This window comes from Hevea brasiliensis, chromosome 9 (assembly GCF_030052815.1).
Source record: "Hevea brasiliensis isolate MT/VB/25A 57/8 chromosome 9, ASM3005281v1, whole genome shotgun sequence".
In the NCBI taxonomy this organism is placed as follows: Eukaryota; Viridiplantae; Streptophyta; class Magnoliopsida; order Malpighiales; family Euphorbiaceae; genus Hevea; species Hevea brasiliensis.
This window is the reverse complement of record NC_079501.1, coordinates 17,201,005-17,225,423: the sequence shown is the minus strand read 5'-3', so window position 1 is coordinate 17,225,423 and position 24,419 is coordinate 17,201,005. Positions and strand designations below refer to the sequence as shown.

Genomic DNA, 24,419 nt, shown 5'->3' with positions numbered 1-24,419 from the left:
ATCCCTGCACTGGCCATCTCCTCTCAGGATCAGGTAGCCACGAGGACCATTTCTTCTTATTCCTCTTATCTTCCTCAGTTGCCTCTGCGTTTCTTTGCTTTGCTGTCTCGTGATCATATCCTGAAATTATCCTGAAAACCTTGCTTATAAACCCGGAAGCCTTGTGTTTCTTCCTCCGATAGCCGCCGTCCATTCTCATAGACTCCGACAGCCTCTGGTAACTGGCGACTCGCGCGCATTCTGATGATAGGGATTCTGATATCAGGAGCGAACTGTTGGATCCACCTTTTTTTAACGATGAACCTCTTTCAAGCCTGAAGCTTCTGCTAACAAGCTCCATCTTCTTCTTCTTAATATTTGTTGGCGAGCATGAAAATTGACATAGAAAAATAGAGGACGATAAAGGGTTTTTGTTAAGAAGTAAACTTGCGCGGACGTGCCTTCCGTTCATCCAGTATGATCATTTTCTCTGGGAATTAATTGAAAAGCTGACAACCGGGCCTTTTTTATGTTTATGGGTTTATAATTATGTGGGACAGATCATGGTGTGATGTGACGAACATTGCTTCTTGTTTCTGATTAACTATTAATTAACGGCTTAGAAAAATCGTAAAACAAAGCAAGTTGTAGTTGTGAAGGATTCAACAATTAGCGCGCAATTCAATGGAGAATGGAAGACAGCTAATTTAACTTTGCAGGGAATAATTATTTGCATTCTTAACTCTTTGTTAGAATTTTATGATTCATCGGTATCTCAAAAATATTATTTTTTATTTACTTTTATTTATTATTGAACAAGGGTGGATGGGAGAAAGAAACCCAAATCGAAAAAAGTTCAATTTTTTTAAGCATCGAAATAGAGAAGTTGAAATCTCTTAATGTCTAACATTACTGATGACATATTCAGTTTTAGATTTGCCAAATTTCTGACTTCTTACTCTAAAAAATATAGCTATTCGAGAATGGCTCTCTCTATTTTAGAGAGAGAAAGTCTTCTGGTTCTAGGTTGCTGAGACTCTATGTCTCCGCTCTCTGTCGGTTGTTCCGGTAGTCCTCTGTCCCTCTCGGGCAGGGGCCGGCTTCTCCTTCCCTACCCGGACGTGGGTTCCTCCTCCCTTCCTTTGAACGGGTGTACATAGGTTTTGATGGTTTTGTTTGCAGGATGAGCTTATCTAGGAGGGTCCTCTGCTTGGTGTGCTTCTTTGATGGTTTTCAGTTTCTCTGTTGAGGAAGGGCAACCTCGGGAACATTTCGGTGTTACATTAGTGGTATTACTAGTTCCTTATAGCCTATAGAAGAATGAGAAGGCCAGAGCTCTACGCTCCTCCTTGTAGTTTCAGTTCCATGGTCAGTGCTTCTTAATTTTCTTATTTTTTGGGTCTAGCTTGTCTGCCCCAATCTGGGGATCCTTTTTCTTCAGGCATTTGAACCAAGTATTATCCTTGTTGGTGCTGTAACAAGTTATTATCTATACCTCAGCGTTAACCCAAATGATAGATCTAGGATGTGATGAGTTCTCTTGCCATTTGCCCCTCTGTTGGATGTTTCATGCTAGGCAGCGTAGGAAGCTTTCTTTCAGGCGGGTCATGGGTTTGGGTGAAGACCATGTTCTGTTAGGCATGAGCTTAGCCCTCTTGTATTGAACTCGGTTTCGTTTCTTGTGGCTCTATCCTTTGTTGTCTCGGCCATGGCCCTCCTCTTGTAATTGGGTCTATGGGCTTTTTTCTGCTCAATGAAGACCTTCTATATTTAGAGAGAAAAAAAAGTTTCGGCTCCTTTGAGGAAGGCTCATTGGCCCACTTGCCTGAACATGTACTAATGCTTTGCTTGAATTGGAGTGGCCGTGAAGCTCAATGTTCTCTAGGCCATTTGGAAATTGGTTTCACCTTTTGGTACTTCAACGTTCTCGCTGATAATGTCCATTGTTTTTTTTTTTTTCTTTTTTTTTAATAATTTTAAAAAAATTAAGTAATAAATAAATAAACCATCAAAATTTTCATTCATGCCTTATAACTGTTACTTATACTTTTATCCAAAAGTAGATGACCAAATAAGTGCGGCAAAATTATTACATTAAATTGATTGATAAATTCATTTCTTTAAATTAATTATTTATTGTAAAATTCATAAAAAATAAAATGTATATTTTTTCAATTATATATATATATATGTGAATTAGCTATTTTTCAATTTGATATTAAATATTTAATTTAAAAACTCTTAAATTTTTCTTAAGTGAGAATAGATTCATAATAGCTATATCCTATTATTATCATATTGATAAAATTTATGAATAAAATTATTATAAACTCAACCTAATAAATATAATAATTTTTAAATTAAATATGTAAAATAAAATTTATATATTTAGTATTTTAATTATATATTTTAATTAATTATGTATAAATATAATCCAACTGATATATATAGTCATCCCATGCAAGAATTAGACCCTAAAATCCAAAAAAAAAAAAAAACTCGTATATAAGGAAATATAACAGCAAAATAAAATAAAAATTAATAACTTAAATCTGCTATTAATTTGTTCAACTAATCAGTAAAAGAAAAAGCCAAGAAAAATAAAGTTGAGGATCACTATCAACGGATAAAAATGGGCTTATAAACGTCCAAATCAATGAAAATTTAAGAAGATGGGAGGACTGAAAGTTAAAATTATTAAGTTAATATTAATGAGTTTTAATTTAATAATATTATAATTATTTATAAAATTATAAAATTTTGAATTTCAGCTTTATATATGTGTGTTAAAAAAAGTGATGCCTTATTAAATTATAAAAATAAATAAATAAATAAATAGAATTCACATCCAAAAGTTGATTCTAGCTGATCTTCTAGAAGCTTTATTTTCTTGACCTTCAAATTTGTACCACGAACTTTGGTCAAGGTTTAGGCCTTTACTCATTCCAAATGTTTTTTCCAATCTGAGTTGATTTTTATTTTTATTTATTTTTAAATACTAAATGATATTAAAAGTCCTTATAGGTGAAAGATTACAGACTGAGTTGTTAACATCAAATAACGGATTTTAATGTAAGTTAAATTATTATTTATTATTTAATTAATTTATTTTAATAAAATTAATTAGTATATGTAATTTAATTTTATTAAAATTTCAATATATTTTATTTTTTAAAATAATATAATTAAATAATATATTTTTAAAAAATAAAAATTAAATAATTAATTTTATTATAATAATAAGATTAAACATTTTTTTTTCAAAAAAAACACCTGCCATGCCGGCTTGGCCGTTGTTTGTTGCGTGTGAGATAGAGAAGCTTTTTTGGTCACGAGCCTCGCGCCCTCACCAACCCACTTGATGTATTCTGGAAGAGCTGGATGGTGCGGTTGAAAGGACTCACGCCCCTCCCACCCCATTCAATCTATTGCACATTATTACGCCATATTTTCTATTTTGTTACACCATATTTTATAATTTAATTTTCCCAACATTAAACCATGCTCTCTTTCTCCTTTCACACACACATATAACATAATTATTTATTTAATTAAAATATTTATATTTAATTTTTTTACTTTTAAAATTATATTACATTACATTACATTAAATTAAATAGTACTCAAAATTTTAATTTCACTACACCTCAATTATTTTATCAAATTATTATATATTTTAGCTCTTAGTATTCAGACTTTCTAAGATATTTTAGAATTTTAATTTTTAATAAAATAATTTTTACTCGTAAAACTTAAAAAATTATATGTTAAACATTTAAATATTATTTTATTTTTAAAAATAATTATAATTAAAAATAAAAATAGAATTTTAGTATGTATAGATTTTTAATAGTTACATATATAATAAATTAAACTTCAATAATAAAATTATACGGTTTATTTTTTTTTAAATATCACATAAATAAATGCTTAAAAAAACAAGTACCACCAGTTAAACTGTGAATTAACGACTTTAATCCAGCTTTAGTATTAATGAATTTTATTTTTAATGATATTAAACTAATTTTTAAATTAATAAATTATACCTAAATTATAATTCAATCAATACAAAATTTTACGTCAATTTTAAAATTTTAATTAATAAATTAATAAATTCCATCTCTCAGTTCACAAAGTCATACACCCGTGGCGTGGAAAATGGGGCAAAAATGAATGGGACCCATCCCTCTCCAAAGGCCAAACGCATGATGAGAGGCGTCCCCCTGACCCTGCGGGCTGGCCTCTGTAGGTCCCCACTCAAATCCTTAGCATTATATTCCAAGTATAAATATGCTAAAAGCCGAATCCTCTGAAAATGGACTCCTTCCTTCTCCCGCTCTCTTCTTGATGGTACAGTTTCTGTAAGGACATAGAAAACTTATCCATTCTTTCTCCACCAATTTCCAATACCTCTTATTGCTCAAAGCTCCCTCCTTCAGCTTCATCAGGTTTGTTTGTTAACATTTGTTTCTTCTGCGATCATCAGTCGTCGCCCTTTTCTTGTAATTCTGAAATCGACCAAACCATGATTAAATGGCTTTTGTTCTTTTTCACTTTTGTTGTCTAGGAATTTGGAGAAGATCCGTCAGGCTTCAAGCCTTTTTTTTTCCCCTTCTTATCTTTTCTTTCTTATTTATTTTTTATTTTCTTTATCTCCGTGTTTAGCTGAATTTGGAAAGGTTGATTGCTTTTTTAGATCTGTTGAATCATTTTATTCGTGAGTCTTTCAATGTAATATTGGGTTGTACTCTGAGTTTGACGATTCCTATGAGGACCTGTGTTGATGAAAGATATAATTCCCAGCACTGATGTAGTTCAGATTCATGGGTTTAGATAGTTTTAGTTTAGAGCAGAAATCTCTCTGTTTTAATGTTGACTATTAATCTCAGAGACCAGAGTTTTAGGATTGCTTGGATTTAGTAAACTATTGTACTGTATTAGTTATTGGTGTTTGATGTTCATATAGCTTTATTTTCTAAGTAAATTTTCCTGTTGCTGATAGATGATGTTTGATAAAATAGATCAAAACACTGACAATTAGTATCAGATTTTCTTTTTTCCTTTTTTTTTTTCTCCTTTCGTTTGCGTTTTGTGTGGTGTGGGGTTGGGGGTGGGTAGGTGGGTAATGCCTGTCAGGGGAGCAAGAGGTTGACTTTAATTAGTTTTTTCACCTATTGGATTGTCTATGGTATAATAGAATCCGATGTTTATTTTTTATCCTGTTTTCATGTAAGATTAAATTTATAATTGGTTACATTTTGTGTGGATGTGGTATTTGCAATTCTTCTTTTCTAAATGTTGGTTCCGTCTCTGTTTCTCTTGGTTTTGCAATGCCGATATGCATGATTGATTAGATTTAACCTTTGTTAGATAAAACCTACCATCTTAGTTTGCAGCCCCAATGGAACAATTAAAAAAAAGGCTTAAAATCAGCGGTTTTTTTAATGATAATTACTTACTATCCGTTGACTTCCATTGACAGTCAACATGTTTCTTCGAAGAAAGCACTCGCAGAATCATCAAGAGAATGATGCTGCACAACAAGAAGCCAAGGTAATTACAAATATGGATGGACATCTTGAATCTCTTTCATCTTCCCTGTAATTGTTTCTGGTCCATGTAATTTTACTAGATAACATCTTTGATAGCTATTACGTTCGTTTATTATCCATTATAAATTGCTTACACCTCATGATCAAATGTTGATTTTGTTGCTTGATCCAGCATCATGGTTATGGTAACAACTGAGTTATAAATTCATGGATCATTTTGCAAGAATATTTGAGAACAAAATAGAAGAGTTAAACCTCATATCAATTTAATTATTTCATCTGCATTGATATGATGTTTAAATTTCACTTGACCAATATATGATTGAAGGAATTGAAGGCAGAGCAATATGAATCTTACTTTGTTCAAATAAGATAGAAAGAATTCAATAGGGCATTGAATCTGTTTTATTTGCTCTCTCTTCTTCTTCTTCTTTTTTTTTTTTTTCTCCAATGAGCAGGTCAGTGAACTCAAGGCAGCTCTTGGACCTTTATCTGGACGTAATTTGAAGTATTGTACTGATGCCTGCCTGAGGAGATATCTGGAAGCTCGAAACTGGAATGTTGACAAGGCACACAAAATGTTAGAAGAGACACTGAAGTGGAGGGCAACTTATAAGCCTGAAGAAATCCGCTGGGTATGTGATATGTATATTTCCTACATGTCTTCTTTACTATGCTGTTATATATGATAGGCATCTGATGTATTTTATGTGTGGTTCAGCTTTTTATAGCCTTTTCATTGTACTAGATTAATTAAGCCTTCACTTACGATTTAGACATGTCATATGTCCAGCATGAAATATCACATGAAGGTGAGACAGGTAAAGTCTTCAGAGCAAATTTTCATGATCGATATGGGAGGACTGTGCTTATGATGAGGCCAGGGATGCAGGTTATACCAGTTTTTATTATTTTTATTCCTATATTTATCATTATTTCCCCTCAAGAAAATAAAAAATCAAGTATATTAAATGAACACTTTTTATTACACTTGGCAGAACACAACATGTGCAGAAGACAATATCCGCCATTTGGTCTATATTATTGAGAATAGCATCCTTAACCTTGCTGAGGGTCAAGAACAAATGTCTTGGTTAATAGACTTTACTGGCTTATCCTTGAGCAACAGTGTCTCGGTCAGAACAGCTCGTGATATCATTAACATTTTACAGAATCACTACCCTGAAAGGCTTGCCATAGCATTTCTCTATAATCCACCAAGAATTTTTGAAGCATTCTATAAGGTTTGTTGATCTTGTGCTCATCCATTTTGGTCTATGAGATTAATTGAATGCTCACTGATCGCAAACTTGGTTAGTGATTACCATGTTGGTGTAGATGCGTGAGAAAATGTTTGTTTGGGCTTGGAAAATACCTGCATTAAAAATCGGAAAAGTCCCATATTTTAGTCTGCCGGTCAGTTATCTTAAATAATTAAAAATGGGAAAAAGTTTCATATTTTTGCATCAAGTGTAAAGGATTAGCTGATATAGCATTATGGTTGTCTTTTATAATGGGTGTAAAGGATTAGCTGATATAGCTATAAGATAGAACATCATAAAAGACAACTATAATCTTAATATTAGATTAGAGTCTCCTTCAGATACGCATATAAATTAGTGCATTTATGTTACAATAAATAATATTTAGCATCCTTATCCCTATGGAACTTGTTTTACTTCCATTTCTATAGGCTGTCAAGTACTTCCTAGATACAAAAACTTCCCAGAAGGTGAAATTTGTTTATCCAAAGAATAAAGATAGTGTGGAGCTCATGAGGTCTTTCTTTGATATTGACAACCTTCCCGGTGAGTTTGGGGGAAAAGCCACTATGAAGTACGATCATGAGGAGTTCTCACGGTTGATGGCCCAGGATGATGTGAAAACTGCTAAGTACTGGGGATTTGATGAGAAGCCAACCCACATTGCTAATGGCCATTTGGGTGCTCAGGTGGCCCCAGAGCCAACGCCTCTTGCACCACCAGCTAGCTAATTTGGTTTGCTTGATCCTAGTACTTGTATAAAAGAAAGCCAAAGACACGACAGTGAAGCCTGGATTAGATCAACTCGTAGGGACTTCGTGACCGAGTTTGCTGAGAAACTGAAAATCATAGTGAGGCTCAGATGAAAAGACATTAAATTGTAATAATTATGAGTACTGCTAACTATGAGATAGACATTAATAATTCTGCCTCTTCCTTTGCTCTGTGTTTTCCTCCTATCCTTAGCAGCCTCCCCTACAAATTTTCTAACTAGAAAAACGCATGTGCTATTCTTGTGTACGCAGCATCCTTACCCTTCAATTTGTCTGACTAGAAAAATAGAATAAAAGCAAAGCTTTATTGTTGGGTAATTTCCACTCGTTGTTCTCAGCATCCTTGCCCTTCAATTTTTCTGACTAGAAAAATAAAATAAAAGCAAAGCTTTATTGTTAGGTAATTTACACTTGTTATCCTGAAAAAGGTAGTGTTTGGCATCAATGAACTTAACAAAATTTTATGAAATTCATTTATAAATTTAAGATTTTAGTGTTTGATTTAAATAAAAATTTATTTAAAATTTTTAATAATTAATTTTATAAATTTATTATAAATAAATAATTTGTAAATAAATTTTAAATTTAAAATCATATATATTTCAAGTGACAATTATTCTCTTATTATATATTATTTTATTTTATTTTATTTATTTCAAACACAATTTATTTCATTTGAAATAAATTTTATATTTAATATAAAATATACCAAATAAAAAAATTCATTAGTGAATAAATTCTACCATGAAATTTATTTACAAAATGAAATAAATTTTACTATAAAATTAAACCAAACAAATTTATTTTATTATTTTTTTTCTCTTTTTCTTTTTTTAAATTAATAGATGATTATTAATTAATAAAATTATTTTATTTTTCATAAATTTTTATCTATTAAAGTTATTAATAAAATTAATTTGAATTTTTCCATTTATTATTAATCTATTATTATTTGTTGTTTATAACTAAATTTTATTAAATTAATTAAACTTGCTAGTAATTAAATTAAATTAAATTAAATAATAGACTATAGATGTCTATTCGGGAGCGAAGAAAAGAGAAAAAAATAATAAAATAATAATTTTATATTTTTTTTTACCAACAAACCTTCTATTATAAGAAAAAGGAATGATTTTTAAAATAAAATTAAAATTGAAGGATTTTCTTGCAATAAATTAAAGTTTAGATCAACATGAAACGCCTACTAAAATACCCCCTTTATTGTTAATTTAGTTTCCATTATCTTATCAATATACCATTTCTTCCATTTATGTTTTCATGCTGCAATTTGCGAACTGCTTACTGCTAAATCTTGTGTACTTTTTGATTTAAACAGTGATGTACTAGTGTATTATTTCTTCTTTCTTCCTTAATTCCTTTTTCATAATTAAATGCAGTATGTTGTCTCTCTTCTCATCAAACTCTTAGATTATGGTGAGATATGAATTCCAAATTATAGTGAAACGTATTTGAATTCCACCAGTTGATGTAATATAATTTAACAAATATTTTCTTCTTTTCCAAACTTGATTGGAGTTAGCCTTAATCTTAGTATGTAATTTATACACGTATTTTGTAATATAATCTTGTAATTTGAAAATTGCATTTTGAGACCTTGACAAAAGTTGTAATGTGTCCTACTTAAACAATACATATAATACACTATATCTTGCGATAGATATTGATGTTGCCCTGAGTTTCAAGGGTCCAGTTCCACTGCAATGTGAATCTGTAAACAATGAAAAGTGAAGTGGGAGTTCCTATAACCAGCCACACTGACACTAAAGTCAATGAATTGGATATAAGAGAACAGGAAAAAATTATAGTTGATTTGAGATGGTGAAAATATGTCTACCTTCTTCCTTGTTCTCCTCTAATATTTATAGGCTTTGGAATAGTAGTCGTTGCTTTAATTGTGGACGTAATCTAGGGTTGACATGCCGAGATCACCTCCTTCCCAAAAATGGCTTTTCTATCTTTGACTTTGGTCATTGTTTAGCATTTATTTTGCTCAGTTAGCTAGATCGAGCAAAAATATTTTTTGTTCGTCTGGACTTTGGATTGAAATATCTTTTTGGATTAGGAATGCTCGGTTTATGCATCCGTTCGTTCAACTTTGACCCTTTGAATGAATATTGACATTCTGACCGTCACATTGGAGTTATTTGACTCGAGCATTAATTACTTATCTTGATTTTACCTGGATAGTATCAGATACATAAAAAAAAAAAAATTCTTTAAAACGTTTCAAGTTAAACTCGTGATGATGTGGGACTTGGAAGTTCATGCTTAAGCTTAATGGGAAAATCTTGTTCTGCATCTATTAATGCGATTGAAACTCGCGCATCATAGCACAGTATTCACAAGCAGCATCGAATGCTCGAAAGGTTATTGAAAACAGAACCAGCTAGCTCATTAAGGCAAAAGGAGACACTGCCACGTTAATGAGTCATTCCATTATGAGTACGGGAATTTGAAATGGAAATAGATATGGTTTATCATTTCTATTCTCATTTTTAGTACCTTAACCCAGGTGGTAATATTAATTCAAATTGTAGAAGCCTTTGTTCACTATATTCTCATTATAGTTTTCTTTCTTCCATGTTACCATACATTGGAAGCAAGTTTTTAGAGGTAAAAGTTTTTTTTTTTTTTTTAAATAAAATTGAGACATATAAACTTGTTTAGGAGGGAGGTTTTATAGGGAAGGTAAGGTAAAAGAGGGTTTTTGAATGTTTTTAAAACTTCAAAAACCCTCAATTTCTCAACCCGGGTGTTGGAAACATTTTTATAAATTGAATATTAGTTATTACCAATACTTGCCTTTTCATACCTTTGATCCAAACAACATAAAATTAGTAAACCATCATTTATTTTACCTTCATTTCAAACAACGTAATATTAAAAAGTTTTAATTTACCTTGCTTTACCTCCTTACACCCCTTTCAAACGAAACAAAGTGTAAAGAAAGGAAATGAAAACTTGATCTTCATTATTGCCTTTTCATAGGAGAAGCCTTGCACAGGCAATAGGGAGCAAACCAAGAATGCATTAAAACACAATGCCCACCAGCTGTGGCAGCTCACTGCCTCACCTGGAAAGCCTGTGGTGTCAATCCTTATTCAACTGGGAATCTGCCTGTATAGGAGATTCAATTCTTGCAAAAAAGAACAGAAATCAATAAAGGTGAAGACTGAAAGGGAAAAAAGAAATTCTTCGAGCGCAAAAATGACAGAAAATGTTGAGTATCTGATAGATAGGCTTACTCAGGAACGAGAGTCCAAGTTCTAACTGAATGATACAAGCCACAGATTACTGGGAAATCTACACTACACAGGATGCATTATGTTGTATCCCATATTTTCTTTCCACAATTGCAATTGTGACTCCTAAAGGCAACTATGAGAATTAACAAATACTCATACAAACATAGGATAAATTGAATTCAGCAGATCAATTTTATGTAGCAAGTCATTTACTGCATTCAACAACAACAACTTCTTAAATTCTATGTACAGCTGCTAAAGGTAGGTGAGTGTGCTTGATCAAAGTTCATTGGAGTAAAGGCACTCATCCACAAGTTGGCGCAGATTCGGATTCTCTAGTGCAGCAGCAACTCTTTCTTTATCGTTTAACTGCTTATTCACTGCCAAAGACAAATGGCAGAAACAGTATTAGCTAGGGGCGCTAGACAGAGATCAACTAGAAGCATAAAGGGGACAATCACATGTAGCATCCTAATACTAGAAAAAAAAAAAAAAAAAAAAAGGGCACAAACACACACAGAGATGAAAAGAGCAAAAGCCATACTCTCTACATACCTCTCACATAAATATCAAGGTTGAGATATGTTAGTGAACGAGTATGAACATGCTCTAGGGTGATAACTGGACTAGTTGAATAAATTAACATGTATGCTTTCTAGCATGAAGGCAACATAAATGGACAAGGTAGCAAAACAAAAAGCACCAAAATTAATGCCAAGTTTAACTTCACCAGATTCTTCATCAGCATGAGATCCGGGAGAAACTTTAATGTCAACCTGTGGAAAAAGCAGCATCAAACTTATGAATCAGAAAATATCTTATAATTATGAATTATTCAATATCATTTTCATATCAAAATGCATTACTATCCCCGAGTGTTCTTCCAAACATGCAGAGATGCCTATGGTTAAAAAGCATAAAATATGCAGGGCCAAAAAGAACCCAAAATAAATTGGCGTTGGAACTAAGTATCAATATTCAAGCATCTAAAAGAAAAGTTGCAATGACTTGGTCTCCGTAGAAAATTCAAACACATCATGATATTCTGCCTGATGGCAGATTAGTTATTCACTGTAGGGCTTATTATTTCATTGGCATGCAATATTTTTAACTTTTTCCTCCCGTGCGAAGCTGTTTGGGCTTACAATTGGATTAGCACTTGTGTGCCGCAACAACCCAGAAATAACCTGTAAAAAAGTCCCTACGTCCACTTATAAAGTATAACATCCATATTGATCCAATTTATCGATTGCTATAATTTTTGCAAGCAAGTGCATGTAAATGATCAATTATATATGCAATATGAAATGAATGGGGAAATTGCTCAGCAACTTAGACTGCTAAACATATCAGGAAGTGATAAATGTAAGTTAGTCATTCCACAAAACAAAGATATAGTACCAATGTATCATAGCACAGATAAGAGCACAGAGATAGATATATAGCAAATTTAGCAATTAACACCAACACTGACCTTATAATGGGGAGGGAAACATTCTTGTAATTTTACTCTAAGACAAAGACCAATAACTGTTGCCATGCTGCAATGTTGAATTGTAGGAGTAAAAGTAATCCTGAAACATAAATAAACAAATAACCAACTTATTGGGTTTAAAGCACTACCATACCTGACCTTCTCTTGAAATTTTTTTTTTAAAAAAAAAAAGAAGTTTTGTGATTCAAATTTTCAGAAAGGGAACTCATAATCTTCAATTTAAGGTTATTTTGTAACAATACTAAAAACAACAGAAAAAATTACTCACAGAATACGGCCGAGCTTGTCATCAACGGTAATCGATTCCTCTGAGAGAACACTGAGCTGTTCCAGTGAATATGGGTGCTCTGGATCTCTTATATCCCTTACAAAATTTGCAGTTCCAGTCAAAGATCACTTCTTTTTGTTAAAAAAAAAAAAAAACCAACAAAAGAAAAAAGAATAAAAAAACACTATTGATCAATTATCACTGAACTGAGTCGACTACAATTAAAATTCCCAATTGAAAAAAGGAAAAAAAAAGAAAGAAAGTGCAGAAAAAGAAAAAGGATATCATAGACTTCAAGTGGATCAACAGCGTCATCACAGTGAAGATCTTCGGAGCGGGCGACCCTTTCCTTTTTAGCGTGAACCACAGGGTTCGCATTGATGAGACCCAGAGTCATTTCTGTAGCTCTTGTATTCTCTTCTCCTGCGTTTCTTTCTCGGCTTCCCCGTCTTGCTGCGTTGATGTTTTCTTTCCTTTTCCTGCCATAAGTCACGGGGCAAGAAGGAAAGATGAGAAGTCATAGCGGGCCATGCTAGTGATTAATGATTTGGGCCAAAACCCACACCCGCAGCCCCCAGCTGATTATTTATATTTTAATTTATTTGTTTTCATTTAAAAATGAAAAAATTAAATTTTTATAAATTATAATTAATTTAATTTAATTTAATTCACTTTAATTTTATTTATTCAACAGCAATTCTCAATTAAAGAAATGTTAGGAATAAATGATTAATTTGTAAATCTAAATAGAAAAAGTTGAATAAATAATATTTAGAATTAAGAACTTGTTACAAAATCTATAAATTTTATAATATTTGAATTTTTAAATTGCAAAAAAAAAAAATCACAGATACAGAAAATAGACAAACAAAAATAAAAAAATTAATTATAAATCATGTACTTTTACTTGAAAAAAAAAAAGAGCCAAAGTGAAGAAAAAAAGGCATTTTGTTTGCTTCGTTGCATGATTTGATCTTTCTATTCCTCTTTTATTTGATTAGATTTTAATGATTTTCCACTCACAATAACACTGTGATCGTTCTCTGGAAATTGGAACTGCCCAGAGAAATTTACAAGCGCTACAAGGAAAATGAGGATCAGATTCAGCATTTTTGAGCCTCTTTCATAGTTAATTTTTCTTCCAAGCTCGATATCGAAACTACAATTATGGTGCACAGTGCTTACGATTCCTTCCAGCTTCTCAGTGGGTGCCCCACGAAAATTGATGCCATCGAATCCTATGGCTCAAAGCTCCTTGTCAGCTGCTCCGATGGGGCCCTTCGAATATACGGCCCCGAACCTTCCTTCTCCGACCGATCTTCATCCTCAGATTACCTTGGCCAAGCTCAAGAGCTGCGAAAGGAAACTTATGCACTGGAGAGAACTGTTACTGGGTTTTCAAAGAAGCCTCTCTTATCAATGGAGGTGTTGGCATCCAGAGAGCTACTTTTATCTCTTTCTGAATCAATCGCCTTCCATAGAATTCCCAATTTGGAAACTTTAGCAGTCATCACCAAGGCCAAAGGCGCCAATGTGTATTCATGGGATGACAGAAGAGGATTTTTGTGCTTCGCTAGGCAAAAGCGAGTCAGCATCTTCCGGCATGATGGTAATGATCTAAATCGTTAAGATTGAAATTGGTATTGAATTATTACTGATAAATTGTACCGGAAGGAATTAGAAATTACAATAATAATCTTGTACAAAACGTGGTGGTTAATCCAATCACATTATTATCCTTGAAGCTTTTATTTATTTGCTGAAATTCGGAAAATATGGGTGACTTGTAGTATCTATTACCTTTTGTAATTTTCTTTAATGGTTGTTGAAGTTTTTGCGAGCTTGATCTGGAGCTGGTAATTTTTAGGTGGAACTGAATTTTTGTCCATGTTTAGGGGGACGAGGATTTGTGGAGGTTAAGGAATTTGGTGTCCCAGATACTGTGAAGTCCATGTCTTGGTGTGGTGAAAATATTTGTTTAGGGATTAGAAAGGAGTACATGATACTGAATGCCACTAATGGTGCATTGACTGATGTATTTCCTTCTGGTAGACTAGCTCCTCCTTTAGTGGTCTCTCTTCCTTCTGGGGAGCTCCTTCTTGGGAAGGTATTTCCCTTATATCCATTGTTGACATTTTTTGGTGTTTATTTCCCATGTCTTCATTAATGAGTATTATTTAAATCACTTCTGCCTTTTAGTTATTGTATTAATATGTGTATGCTGTTTTAATTAAATACTATTGCTTATAACAAATTAGTAACCTATTCAGGTTGAGAACTTGAGATGTCCTTTTCTGTTTTGGTAAGGCAGCACTTGTTAGTTAGTCTACTTTAAAAGTGAACTTAGGCTTTTTAACTATGCTAGGTTCCTTGTGTTACATTACACTTGAGTTATGTGTCAGGAATCCAATACATCTATTTTATCACATTATGTTTGGAATCAAATGAACAAGTAATTCGTTTCATCTCCAATGTATTCTAATATAAAATTCATTTGTATATATGAATTCTACAGCAAATGCAAATAAATTCTATTAAGAATTCATGTTGTAATTGAATTTTTTTTTTGGACCATACACAGGGTCTAGAATTTTAATTAGGAGAGAAAGAGAGATTAATATGCAGGGAACCCACTCCAATCATTATATAATATGAGTGGTGGAAAAATTTGTTTTCAAATTCCATCAATTTTGATAGAATTTGTTCTGAGTATGGTGAGTTTTGAAAATTTAAATGTTGAATTATAAATGACAAAGAAAACATTTTAAGATTTTCTAGCAAGTTTTTGAGTTCCCTGTGCAATTTATTGATATTCCTTTTATACAAACTTTGAGGAGCTATCCAGAGTGGGAATGTAAGTTGGAATCTTGGCATGCAATTCTATGAGTTGCAGAACACTTATGTTGCTCTTATTGCTATGTTTCAAAAGAACTGGAATGCTGTTGCATAAAGCACTCTCAGTATTCTTCACTAATAACTATTAAAGATAACAGTCTGTGTCTACAAATTGAAGGTCAATAATTTGTATCTTGATAATATTAGTGAATGGAATGAATATTATGATTGAAAATATAGCTTTGGGATGTCTTTGCTTGAGAACTACAAAATGTACAGATTTTAGAATTTGGTTGATATGTATATCCTGTGCATGATGGCTGTTCCAATTTGCATCATTTAATTATTTTCATTTATTATCCAAAAGACATGCAACAAGAGAAAAATGTGTTTTTTGTTGCTGCCTTAGGAGAACATTGGGGTCTTTGTGGACCAAAATGGCAAGCTTCTTCAAGCAGAGAGGATTTGTTGGTCGGAGGCCCCTTCTGTCATTGTCATTCAGAAACCTTATGCAATAGCTCTGCTTCCAAGACGTGTTGAGGTAGCTTAATCAACTAGTACTTAAGATTTTTTTTTTTTTTTGGCTCCGTGAAAAGCTGTCCATTTGTTCATTATCACTATTTGCTTTTGTAGATTCGGTCTCTCCGAGTTCCATATCCATTGATACAGACCATTGTACTTCAAAATGTCCGTCATCTTATTCAAAGCAATAATGCAGTAATCGTTGCGTTAGACAATTCTGTATATGGGCTCTTCCCTGTTCCACTTGGGGCACAGGTAATGCTTATGCTTTTTATAAGTTGATATTTATGCTATCTGCTTGTAGCTTGTAGCATAGGCGCAGACCAACTTAAAGTGGATGAATGTTAAATTTAGGATCTGACTGTTCCTTCCCTTGGAATTCAAACGAACCTTGGATAACATTTTCTCAGAATATTGTATTTTGTCTTTTCACTATGGGCTTCCATGCAATTCAGTTATTGTTTTAGCCGTAACCATCATATTCTAGCTTTAGAGGGGATAATGATATCTTGCTTCAGGAATAAGATTAAGTTTGCACCACAGATTGTACAGTTAACAGCATCTGGGAATTTTGAGGAAGCCTTGGCCTTATGCAAGCTGCTTCCACCTGAAGATTCAAGCTTGCGAGCAGCAAAGGAAGGGTCAATTCATATAAGGTAAGATGTTTCCCTTTGAGATGATTGTTTTGAACCTTTTTTTAACTCTTCTTCTTCTTCTTCTTCTTCTTCTTTTTTCCCTTTACAAGTTTATTATTTTAAGGGTGAGATTTGTATATTTCATTGCAAGTAATTATGGAGGATTGTTAGTGCAAGTTTATTACATACAATCTCTTATTATTTCATGAATTAATTATTTTTCCTAAAAAACTTAGTTGCCTAACCGGATGTGGGTTCTTAATTCCTTGTATGATAATAGTGGTAATGCAGTATAAGAAACTTAGAATTTTATTTTAGAATTTTATTTTAGAATTTTAGTTATTATAGAATTAGGAAATTTAAAGAGTTTTTATTATTTAGGAATTTTATTAGTAGGCCTATTATTTCCTAGCTTATCTTATTTAGTATTCTTAATTAGAGTTTATTAGGGTTTCTATTCCTAATTTGATTAGAGTTGTAAGCTCTATAAATAGAGCTAATTTTCTATTACTCAGTAGTTTTGGACTATGATTACCATTGAGATTGATAAAATTATTGAGAATTAGTTCTCTTTCCTAAGATTGATCCTTGTTCTTTATTTGTTCTACATCATGTGGGTTTCTGAGGTTCAAAAATATTTAAAATTAGTCTTGGTTGTGAACTAATATGCTGGCATGAGATTATTTAATGTGGGGTTGTTTATCTGATCATAAGTACTAAAGTTTACAGTAATATAGCTTATGAGTGCTGGGGAAAGAGAAGACATATTTTAGTTGAACATTGCGGCGTATGGGATCTTTTTGTGTTGCATATGTGCTTAAGCTTTTCGTGTTTTCTTTTGGCAGTTCACCTTTGCATTTCTTAATAATACTCTTGCATTGAATGAGTTTATGCCAATGTCATGCAGATATGCTCACTATCTTTTTGAGAATGGGAGCTATGAAGAGGCTATGGAACACTTTTTAGCATCCCAAGTGGATATCACATATGTCCTTTCTTTGTATCCATCTATTGTTCTTCCCAAGACATCTATGCTTCGTGAACCAGAAAAGCTAATGGACATTTCTTCAGATGCTCCATATCTCTCAAGAGGTTCATCTGGAGTATCGGATGATATGGAATCCTTAGCTCCACCGCAGTTAACTGAATTTGATGAGCATGCTGCCCTTGAATCCAAGAAAATGAGCCATAATACTCTCATGGCTCTCATTAAGTTCTTGCAGAAAAAGAGATTCAGTATAATTGAAAAAGCCACTTCTGAGGGAACAGAAGAAGTTGTTTTTGATGCTGTTGGAGAGAATTTTGGACCGTATGACTCAAGTAGGTCTAAGAAATCCAACAAGGTAGATATGGACTCTCAAGGCTGTCCTTAATAAAATTTAAGTAATCTTCCTTTGTTTGGCAAAACACGCTAATTAAGCTTCATATGAGAAATACTATTTTTTGAACATTCTTTGTGTATGTGCCTCTGATATATATATATATGAAGAGAGAGAGAGAGAGAGAGAGAGAGAGAGAGAGGGGGGCTGGGTTTTGGGTGGGGGAGAGGTAATATGACCATGTATGAGAGTGAACCAGAGCTTGAAGTTGTCAATTAAAGTTTTAGACAGATCAAATATCCAAATGACAAATTTTCTGTTGTAAGAAGTGTCTTACAAGCATATGCATAGCATTTATCATCTATGTTACATTTATTGTTGTTGTACCCAATGTCTAAACATTTTCTTTATCAGAATTAGTGTTAAAGCTTGCCAGCATGGCCAATATACTTATGAAAGCAAAATACATGTGCTGTGGCTTTTTACTGACTTATGCTTTATGACATTGTGTGCTATCTTTTGTCACTTAGGGGCGTGGTACAATTTCCATTAACTCAGTTGCCAGGGAAATGGCGTCAATACTGGATACGGCACTACTTCAAGCTCTTCTTCTTACTGGACAATCTTCGGCAGCTTTAGAATTACTTAGAGGTCTTAACTACTGTGACCTAAAGATATGTGAGGAGATTCTTCAAAAACAGAATCATTATACTGCTTTATTGGAACTTTATAAGTGCAACTCCATGCACCGAGAATCTCTTAAGCTCTTGCATCAATTAGTTGAAGAGTCAAAATCAAGCCGAGCACAAACTGAACTTAACTCAAAGTTCAAACCTGAATCAATTATTGAATATCTTAAGGTAGGTTGTCTTGTTTGGTTAGGTTTCTTTTATTGGGTTTCCTAATTTTTATAAAAAGTGAACACGTTCACATAAAAGCATTGATCAAATTCTCATTACAGAATTTAAAAGTAAATGATGGCATTCTATCAGTCCTTTCTGTTCTGTTGCTATCCATATATAATAGTGTAAGAATGCCAACCATTTTCATGTTATTTTGTAAGCTTTACTCCAGTTAGATTCAAGTAATTTAACTTTAAACAAGTGAACTAGAATATGCTTGCAGCGTTCAAAAAATGGCAAAGATTTCATCCAATCCTAAATTTAGAGTCTAAGCATTTAATTTATTAATTTTTTCAATTTCTTTTGACCTACAGATGTGGTGAAAAAAGTTATTTGAGGTTTTGTTCATGTAGTGACTAAAAAAGAGATTTTCAAGGCATCTCGGCTTAAACAAATGGATTGTATCTTGATTAATGGGTTAGATTTTACAGCCACCATTTTGATAGATTTTCTTATGCAGCCTCTCTGTGGAACGGAACCCATGCTTGTCCTGGAGTTCTCAATGCTTGTTCTTGAAAGCTGTCCAACGCAAACTATTGAGCTTTTCTTGTCTGGGAATATCCCTGCAGACTTGGTCAACTCTTATCTGAAGCAGCATGCTCCAAGCATGCAGGGCAGATATTTAGAACTTATGCTTGCAATGAATGAAAATGGAATCTCTGGAAACCTGCAGAATGAAATGGTGAAGATCTCTTGCTTTTAGCACTATTATTATTATTATTATTATTATTATTATTATTATTATTATTATTATTGTTGACTTGGCAAAACAGATGGTGCTGCTTGACTTGTATGACCATTGTTGCTGCGCTAATTTTGATAAATGATTGATTAGATGTAGTAGTTATGTATTCTATGAGTGGCAGGTACAAATCTATCTTTCGGAAGTACTTGAATGGCACACAGATCTGAGTGCTCAGCAGAAATGGGATGAGAAGGCTTATTCCCCAACAAGGAAAAAATTATTGTCTGCTTTGGAGAGTATCTCAGGTTATAACCCTGAGGCTTTGTTGCAACGGCTTCCAGCAGATGCATTATATGAAGAGCGTGCAATTTTATTGGGGAAAATGAACCAGCATGAGCTTGCCTTATCTCTTTATGTTCATAAGGTATTGTTTTGGTGTAAACTAATTTGTTTAAGTGAGATCATTAACGAGTGACATCACTCACAGGGAAACCTCATGTAAGGTTTGCCTTTTATTTGGGAATTTTGGGATATCCGTACTAGACATGGGCCCAGACTGGGTTTGGACCAAAACCGGACTGGAACACTCAAACCAGATTTGATTGGAACCATCTTAAACTGGATCGAAACTGGTTTTTTCACTTTTTTTTTTTAAAGAAAAAAATTTCACTGTCAGATTTGACCAAACGGGACCGGATATGAACTGGTTCCAGTTCCGGCCTGGGCCTGGAACTTGACCATGCCAGCCCATGTCTGATCCCTGGCCACCCCAAATGGCAAGGCGTAGATAGAAAGGACTTCAGTTCTTTAATTAAGGTTGATCTAACTCTTTGTTTTAGTGTAGTTATGAGTAGGTTTCTTCTGTATTGTGATTATTCTTGTTTTGATTATCTATCTTTTCATTATTTTTTTTCTTTTCCAAAAATATCTGGTTTAGATTATTTGACCTTTACAGCTTCATGTTCCTGAACTTGCATTGTCCTATTGTGATCGGGTTTATGAGTCTGCATCTCATCAACCATCTGCAAAATCTTCTGGCAATATATACCTTACTCTTCTGCAAATTTATCTGAATCCCCGGAAGACAATCAATAACTTTGAAAAGCTAATTACAAATGTAGTGTCGTCTCATAGTACAAGTATTACAAGGGTTGGTTCTGGTACATCAGTTAAAGCTAAAGGAGGTCGTGGAGCTAAGAAAATTGCTGCAATAGTGGGTGCAGAGGACATGCGTTTTAGTCTTAGTAGTACTGACAGTAGTAGAAGTGATGGTGATGCAGATGAATTTACGGAGGAAGGAGGTTCAGCGATCATGCTTGATGGGGTCCTTGACCTTCTGAGCAGAAGGTGGGACAGAATCAATGGAGCTCAGGCACTCAAACTTTTGCCAAAGGAAACTAAATTGCAGGTATTTAGTATTCAACAAAGGACTAACAGACTTGAAATATTAATTGCCCTACTCCATCTAAACCAGATTGATGAGGCATGTTTTGGGGCACAATGTGGTTAGATCATGATTGTTATGCCTTTATCCCAGCTAGGTTACCTACTTTCTGATATTTAAAGTAAAACTTTATGTTATTATTTCTACATTGTGTTTCTTCAAATAGATGGGAAAAGTTCCTCTTTTTGTTATTATTTTTTTTTTATTATGCAATTTGTCGTCCATTTTTAAATTTGCTTTTCTAAGCGTCAGAATATTGACTATAAGCTCCATGCTGATGGTATGTTTCATCTTTCCTTTGTAGAATTTGCTTCCTTTTCTTGGACCTCTTATGAGAAAATCGAGCGAAGCATACCGGAATCTCTTGGTTATCAAGAGTTTGAGGCAAAGTGAGAGCTTGCAGGTATCCACTTCATAATGCGTATAAGTTTGATGGGAAATACATTAATACTAAATTGTTCACAAAACATCCTAAATCATCATAGCATTAATTTATGAAGGTACCTTAACCAATACAAGAATATATTTGTAATGAAGACACTAGAATTGTGCCATTTTATTTTTATCTGTTGTATCTTCTATCTCTTATGCCAAATTTATACTTAAACTGTTTCAGTATTCAATTGTCTGGTCCAGAAAAGTATATAGGAGTATAACCAGCCGAGTCAAGACCAGCCAGATTTTGCTCTATTCAAGCTGAGCAGCTTGATACCCAGCTTGAACCGTGCAAAATCTTGGACAAGCTCTTACTTACCTTGTCTTGGGTGTATTCCAAGGAAGCTTGAGCTTTGCTAATGAAGCTTGAGCTTGGCTTGATAAGGGGGAAAACACTTTATCAAACTTTAAAAGACTAAATTAATAAACATAAGAAGAGCTTAAAAAATTAACCTGTTCATGAGAAAAGAATGAAGCCAAGCTCATCTATGTGTCTGTTCATTCATTTATTAAACGAGCTTAAAATTTGTAGTTGAACTCATTTTTTTGTTCTAGTAAAAGTGCAAATAAGCCTTTGTCAAGCCTGTTCATAAACTGTTTGGCTAGCGTATTGGTTCATTTTCAGCTGTAGATGCTTAGCAAAATTTTGCTTAATTGCCACAAATCTGTAGAACAATCCTTAGACTCTCAATCTGCTTAATATTCTGTCCAAGATATGTGTTTATTCAATCTCTTTTATGATTCACACTGTTATTGTTGTTAGTGTGCTTTTTTGCATTCCTTCACTTGCAAAGTCCCTTCTCTTAAGCCCGCCTAATGATGATGTTCAATAGAGGGCTGCATTTTTGTATTAAATTCAAGTCACAGCAAAATGCACAGGAAACTATTCAATCTTGATAGTCTTTATATTCACTTACTTAACTGTGTATTCTGAACTTTTTTTTTCCCATTGTTTATGACATCTATGCATATATTTAATTTTTGAGTTTGCTGCTTGCTCAGATAATTTTGCTTGCTACAAGCTTGCCATTTCTATCATTTTTCTACAATTGCATGCTTCGTACGTCATTCTATTACTTCTACCTTTCTAAACAAATGATCTCATGAAACAGGTGAAAGAGGAATTGTACAACCAAAGGAAAACAGTAGTAAAGATCACCAGTGATAGTATGTGCTCTCTTTGCAGCAAGAAAATTGGAACGAGTGTTTTTGCAGTCTATCCCAATGGGAAAACACTTGTGCACTTCGTTTGTTTTAAGGACTCGCAGAGTATGAAAGCTGTGGGTAAAGGCACACCACTAAGGAAGCGATGAGGCTGTGTATTCACGTGCAGTGAATGGCATCTTTTCCTCTACTTCAACTTGAGAATGGCAGTTTTTCTTTGCAACAGGTTTAAGCTGCAAAGATGTTTCGTAATCATTAGATCCTTGATTGAAACCTGCGTGTTGGCCACTATGGTAGTGATGCACCACTTGGCCATGTTCACAGAGTGTGGCTAGTCGAAAACTGTAGTCTCTGCATGAAGGGATGATGAGATGGTGATTTCTCAATTCTCATTCGGCAGAGAACCATATATATTTAATTTGTGCATAGTAATGGATGTGTGGCTTGCATTATGTAAGGCTTTTAGATTCACTATGTTTCTAATATGATGAGGGTGTTTTAAGGTTCCATAGTCTGATAAAGTTGCTTTTATTGTAAAAATAGTTTGACTTCTAGTTGTATGTCAAGTACTCCGTTGCAGGTTGTGAAAATTTTTCCTCCTTGATAACGATGGTATTCTATAATTACGGTTGAATTGAAGACCAATGATTAAAATTTGATGGAACTTCCTTCAACAGATAAAAGATATGCATGAAAAAAAATAGACGCATTCATTTCATTGATGATGACTGATTGTTTACTAGCCCGGTTTGCAATTTTTGACTCTTGCGAACAAAACTGTAAACCACAACACCAATTCTTGACCCATCGCACGGTTTGTCCATGTGAAAAGCCTCAACATCAAACCATTTCCTTGCCCTCTTGAAGAACACGGAATCCTTCTTCCACCTCCTCAAATGAGCCATGACAAACACATTCTTCTTCTTCTGCTCGCCTACGCCCACTAGCACACGCAGCGTATAAAGCAGAGGCTCGTAAAGATGATCATGGTAAACCACATCAGATGCCAATATTACATCAAAATCCCTTCCTATAATCTCCACATCACCATCACCATCCACTCCCCACCTGAGTGGCGCCACCTTGACGCTCCCGCCTTGAAGAGCCACCGTGTTAGCATTGGCGTCGACGTTGAATTGGAGGTTAGGAATCACGTGAGGTAGGTCAGTTACCGTGACATTGGCACCGAGAGTGATAGCTGCTGCGATTCCGGCCAGGCCAGTGCCGGAACCGAGCTCGAGTACATTGAGAGGCGAGTTGTTGGATGATAAGGCAGCGAGGATCGATGAGAGTTGGCTGGTAGCGGAATGGGAGCGGTGGCGATCAAGGAGAGTGAGGAGCGTGGTTGCTGCCGGCCAGAGTTGGAAGGAGAGGCCTTGCGATGGGAGCTGCCTGATGAGTATCGTAGAGTCAATAGAAGAGAGGTAATGGCGGTGCTGCAGCTGTTGTTTGGCTGCGCCGTCTGCCAGCATGTCGAATCCGTTTTCATGATATTCCGGTAGAAGAAGAGTGGAGATGGGATCTATGTCCTGTAGGTCTTCTTGCTCTGCCATGCGCCGTCAACGCCGTTGCTTTCGGATTCAAGGTTGCTGGAAACTCGGCGTGTAGCTAGGGCTTTTATTTTGAAAGCCACTTGAGACATTATCCAGTGCTTCTCAACCAACTTAACCAATAGGAGTCGACAATTTGGTTAGTGTGACACGTCAGAATCCGGCTGGCAAAAAATAATGGATAAGTTATTATTTCGTAATTTTATTTTAATATTATTAATTATTTCATATTTTTAATAAGAATATATTAAAATTTTCTCAGTTTTACTTTTTTTTAAATGTTTTTATTTTTTAATATTGATATTTTTAATATATATTATATTTACTCGTAAT

At 34.0% G+C, this 24,419-nt stretch overlaps 4 protein-coding genes across 7 annotated transcripts; 2 read left to right on the top strand and 2 right to left on the bottom strand.

Moving 5' to 3' along the window:
* Nucleotides 1-4,267: 4,267 nt before the first annotated feature.
* On the top strand, nt 4,268-7,735 carry LOC110665017 (CRAL-TRIO domain-containing protein C23B6.04c). 2 transcript variants are annotated; one of them, XM_021824964.2, is made up of 7 exons: nt 4,273-4,427; nt 4,547-4,658; nt 5,462-5,532; nt 5,990-6,166; nt 6,325-6,423; nt 6,530-6,775; nt 7,225-7,735. In XM_021824964.2, the coding sequence occupies exons 3-7, from the start codon at nt 5,467-5,469 to the stop codon at nt 7,522-7,524; spliced, it is 888 nt and encodes a 295-aa protein (XP_021680656.2). In that variant the 5' UTR covers nt 4,273-4,427; nt 4,547-4,658; nt 5,462-5,466; the 3' UTR covers nt 7,525-7,735. The 2 variants fall into 2 exon arrangements, with proteins under 2 accessions (XP_021680655.2, XP_021680656.2); XM_021824963.2 differs by lacking the exon at nt 4,547-4,658 and having other exon boundaries at nt 4,268-4,427.
* Nucleotides 7,736-10,795: 3,060 nt separating this feature from the next.
* On the bottom strand, nt 10,796-13,109 carry LOC110665016 (protein AE7-like 1). Of its 3 annotated transcripts, none has more exons than XR_009151281.1 (5): nt 12,881-13,108; nt 12,596-12,701; nt 12,307-12,406; nt 11,388-11,608; nt 10,796-11,212 (listed from the first exon to the last, which is right to left on the bottom strand). XR_009151281.1 is itself a non-coding variant. In XM_058153203.1 (5 exons), the coding sequence occupies exons 1-5, from the start codon at nt 12,990-12,992 to the stop codon at nt 11,112-11,114; spliced, it is 492 nt and encodes a 163-aa protein (XP_058009186.1). In that variant the 5' UTR covers nt 12,993-13,109; the 3' UTR covers nt 10,796-11,111. The 3 variants fall into 3 exon arrangements, 2 of the variants coding, with proteins under 2 accessions (XP_058009186.1, XP_021680654.1); XM_058153203.1 differs by having other exon boundaries at nt 11,536-11,608; nt 12,881-13,109; XM_021824962.2 differs by having other exon boundaries at nt 11,563-11,608; nt 12,881-13,104.
* A 395-nt stretch (nt 13,110-13,504) lies between these two features.
* On the top strand, nt 13,505-23,045 carry LOC110665014 (vacuolar sorting protein 39). Its single transcript, XM_021824960.2, has 12 exons — nt 13,505-14,204; nt 14,491-14,702; nt 15,840-15,971; nt 16,064-16,207; nt 16,496-16,608; nt 17,495-17,930; nt 18,437-18,766; nt 19,269-19,490; nt 19,675-19,917; nt 20,449-20,901; nt 21,242-21,340; nt 22,485-23,045. The coding sequence occupies exons 1-12, from the start codon at nt 13,763-13,765 to the stop codon at nt 22,683-22,685; spliced, it is 3,027 nt and encodes a 1,008-aa protein (XP_021680652.2). The 5' UTR covers nt 13,505-13,762; the 3' UTR covers nt 22,686-23,045.
* A 178-nt stretch (nt 23,046-23,223) lies between these two features.
* On the bottom strand, nt 23,224-24,170 carry LOC110665015 (uncharacterized). Its single transcript, XM_021824961.2, has one exon. It carries the CDS (start codon nt 24,087-24,089, stop codon nt 23,247-23,249), a length of 843 nt encoding a protein of 280 aa, XP_021680653.1. The 5' UTR covers nt 24,090-24,170; the 3' UTR covers nt 23,224-23,246.
* Between the last annotated feature and the right edge of the window lie 249 nt (nt 24,171-24,419).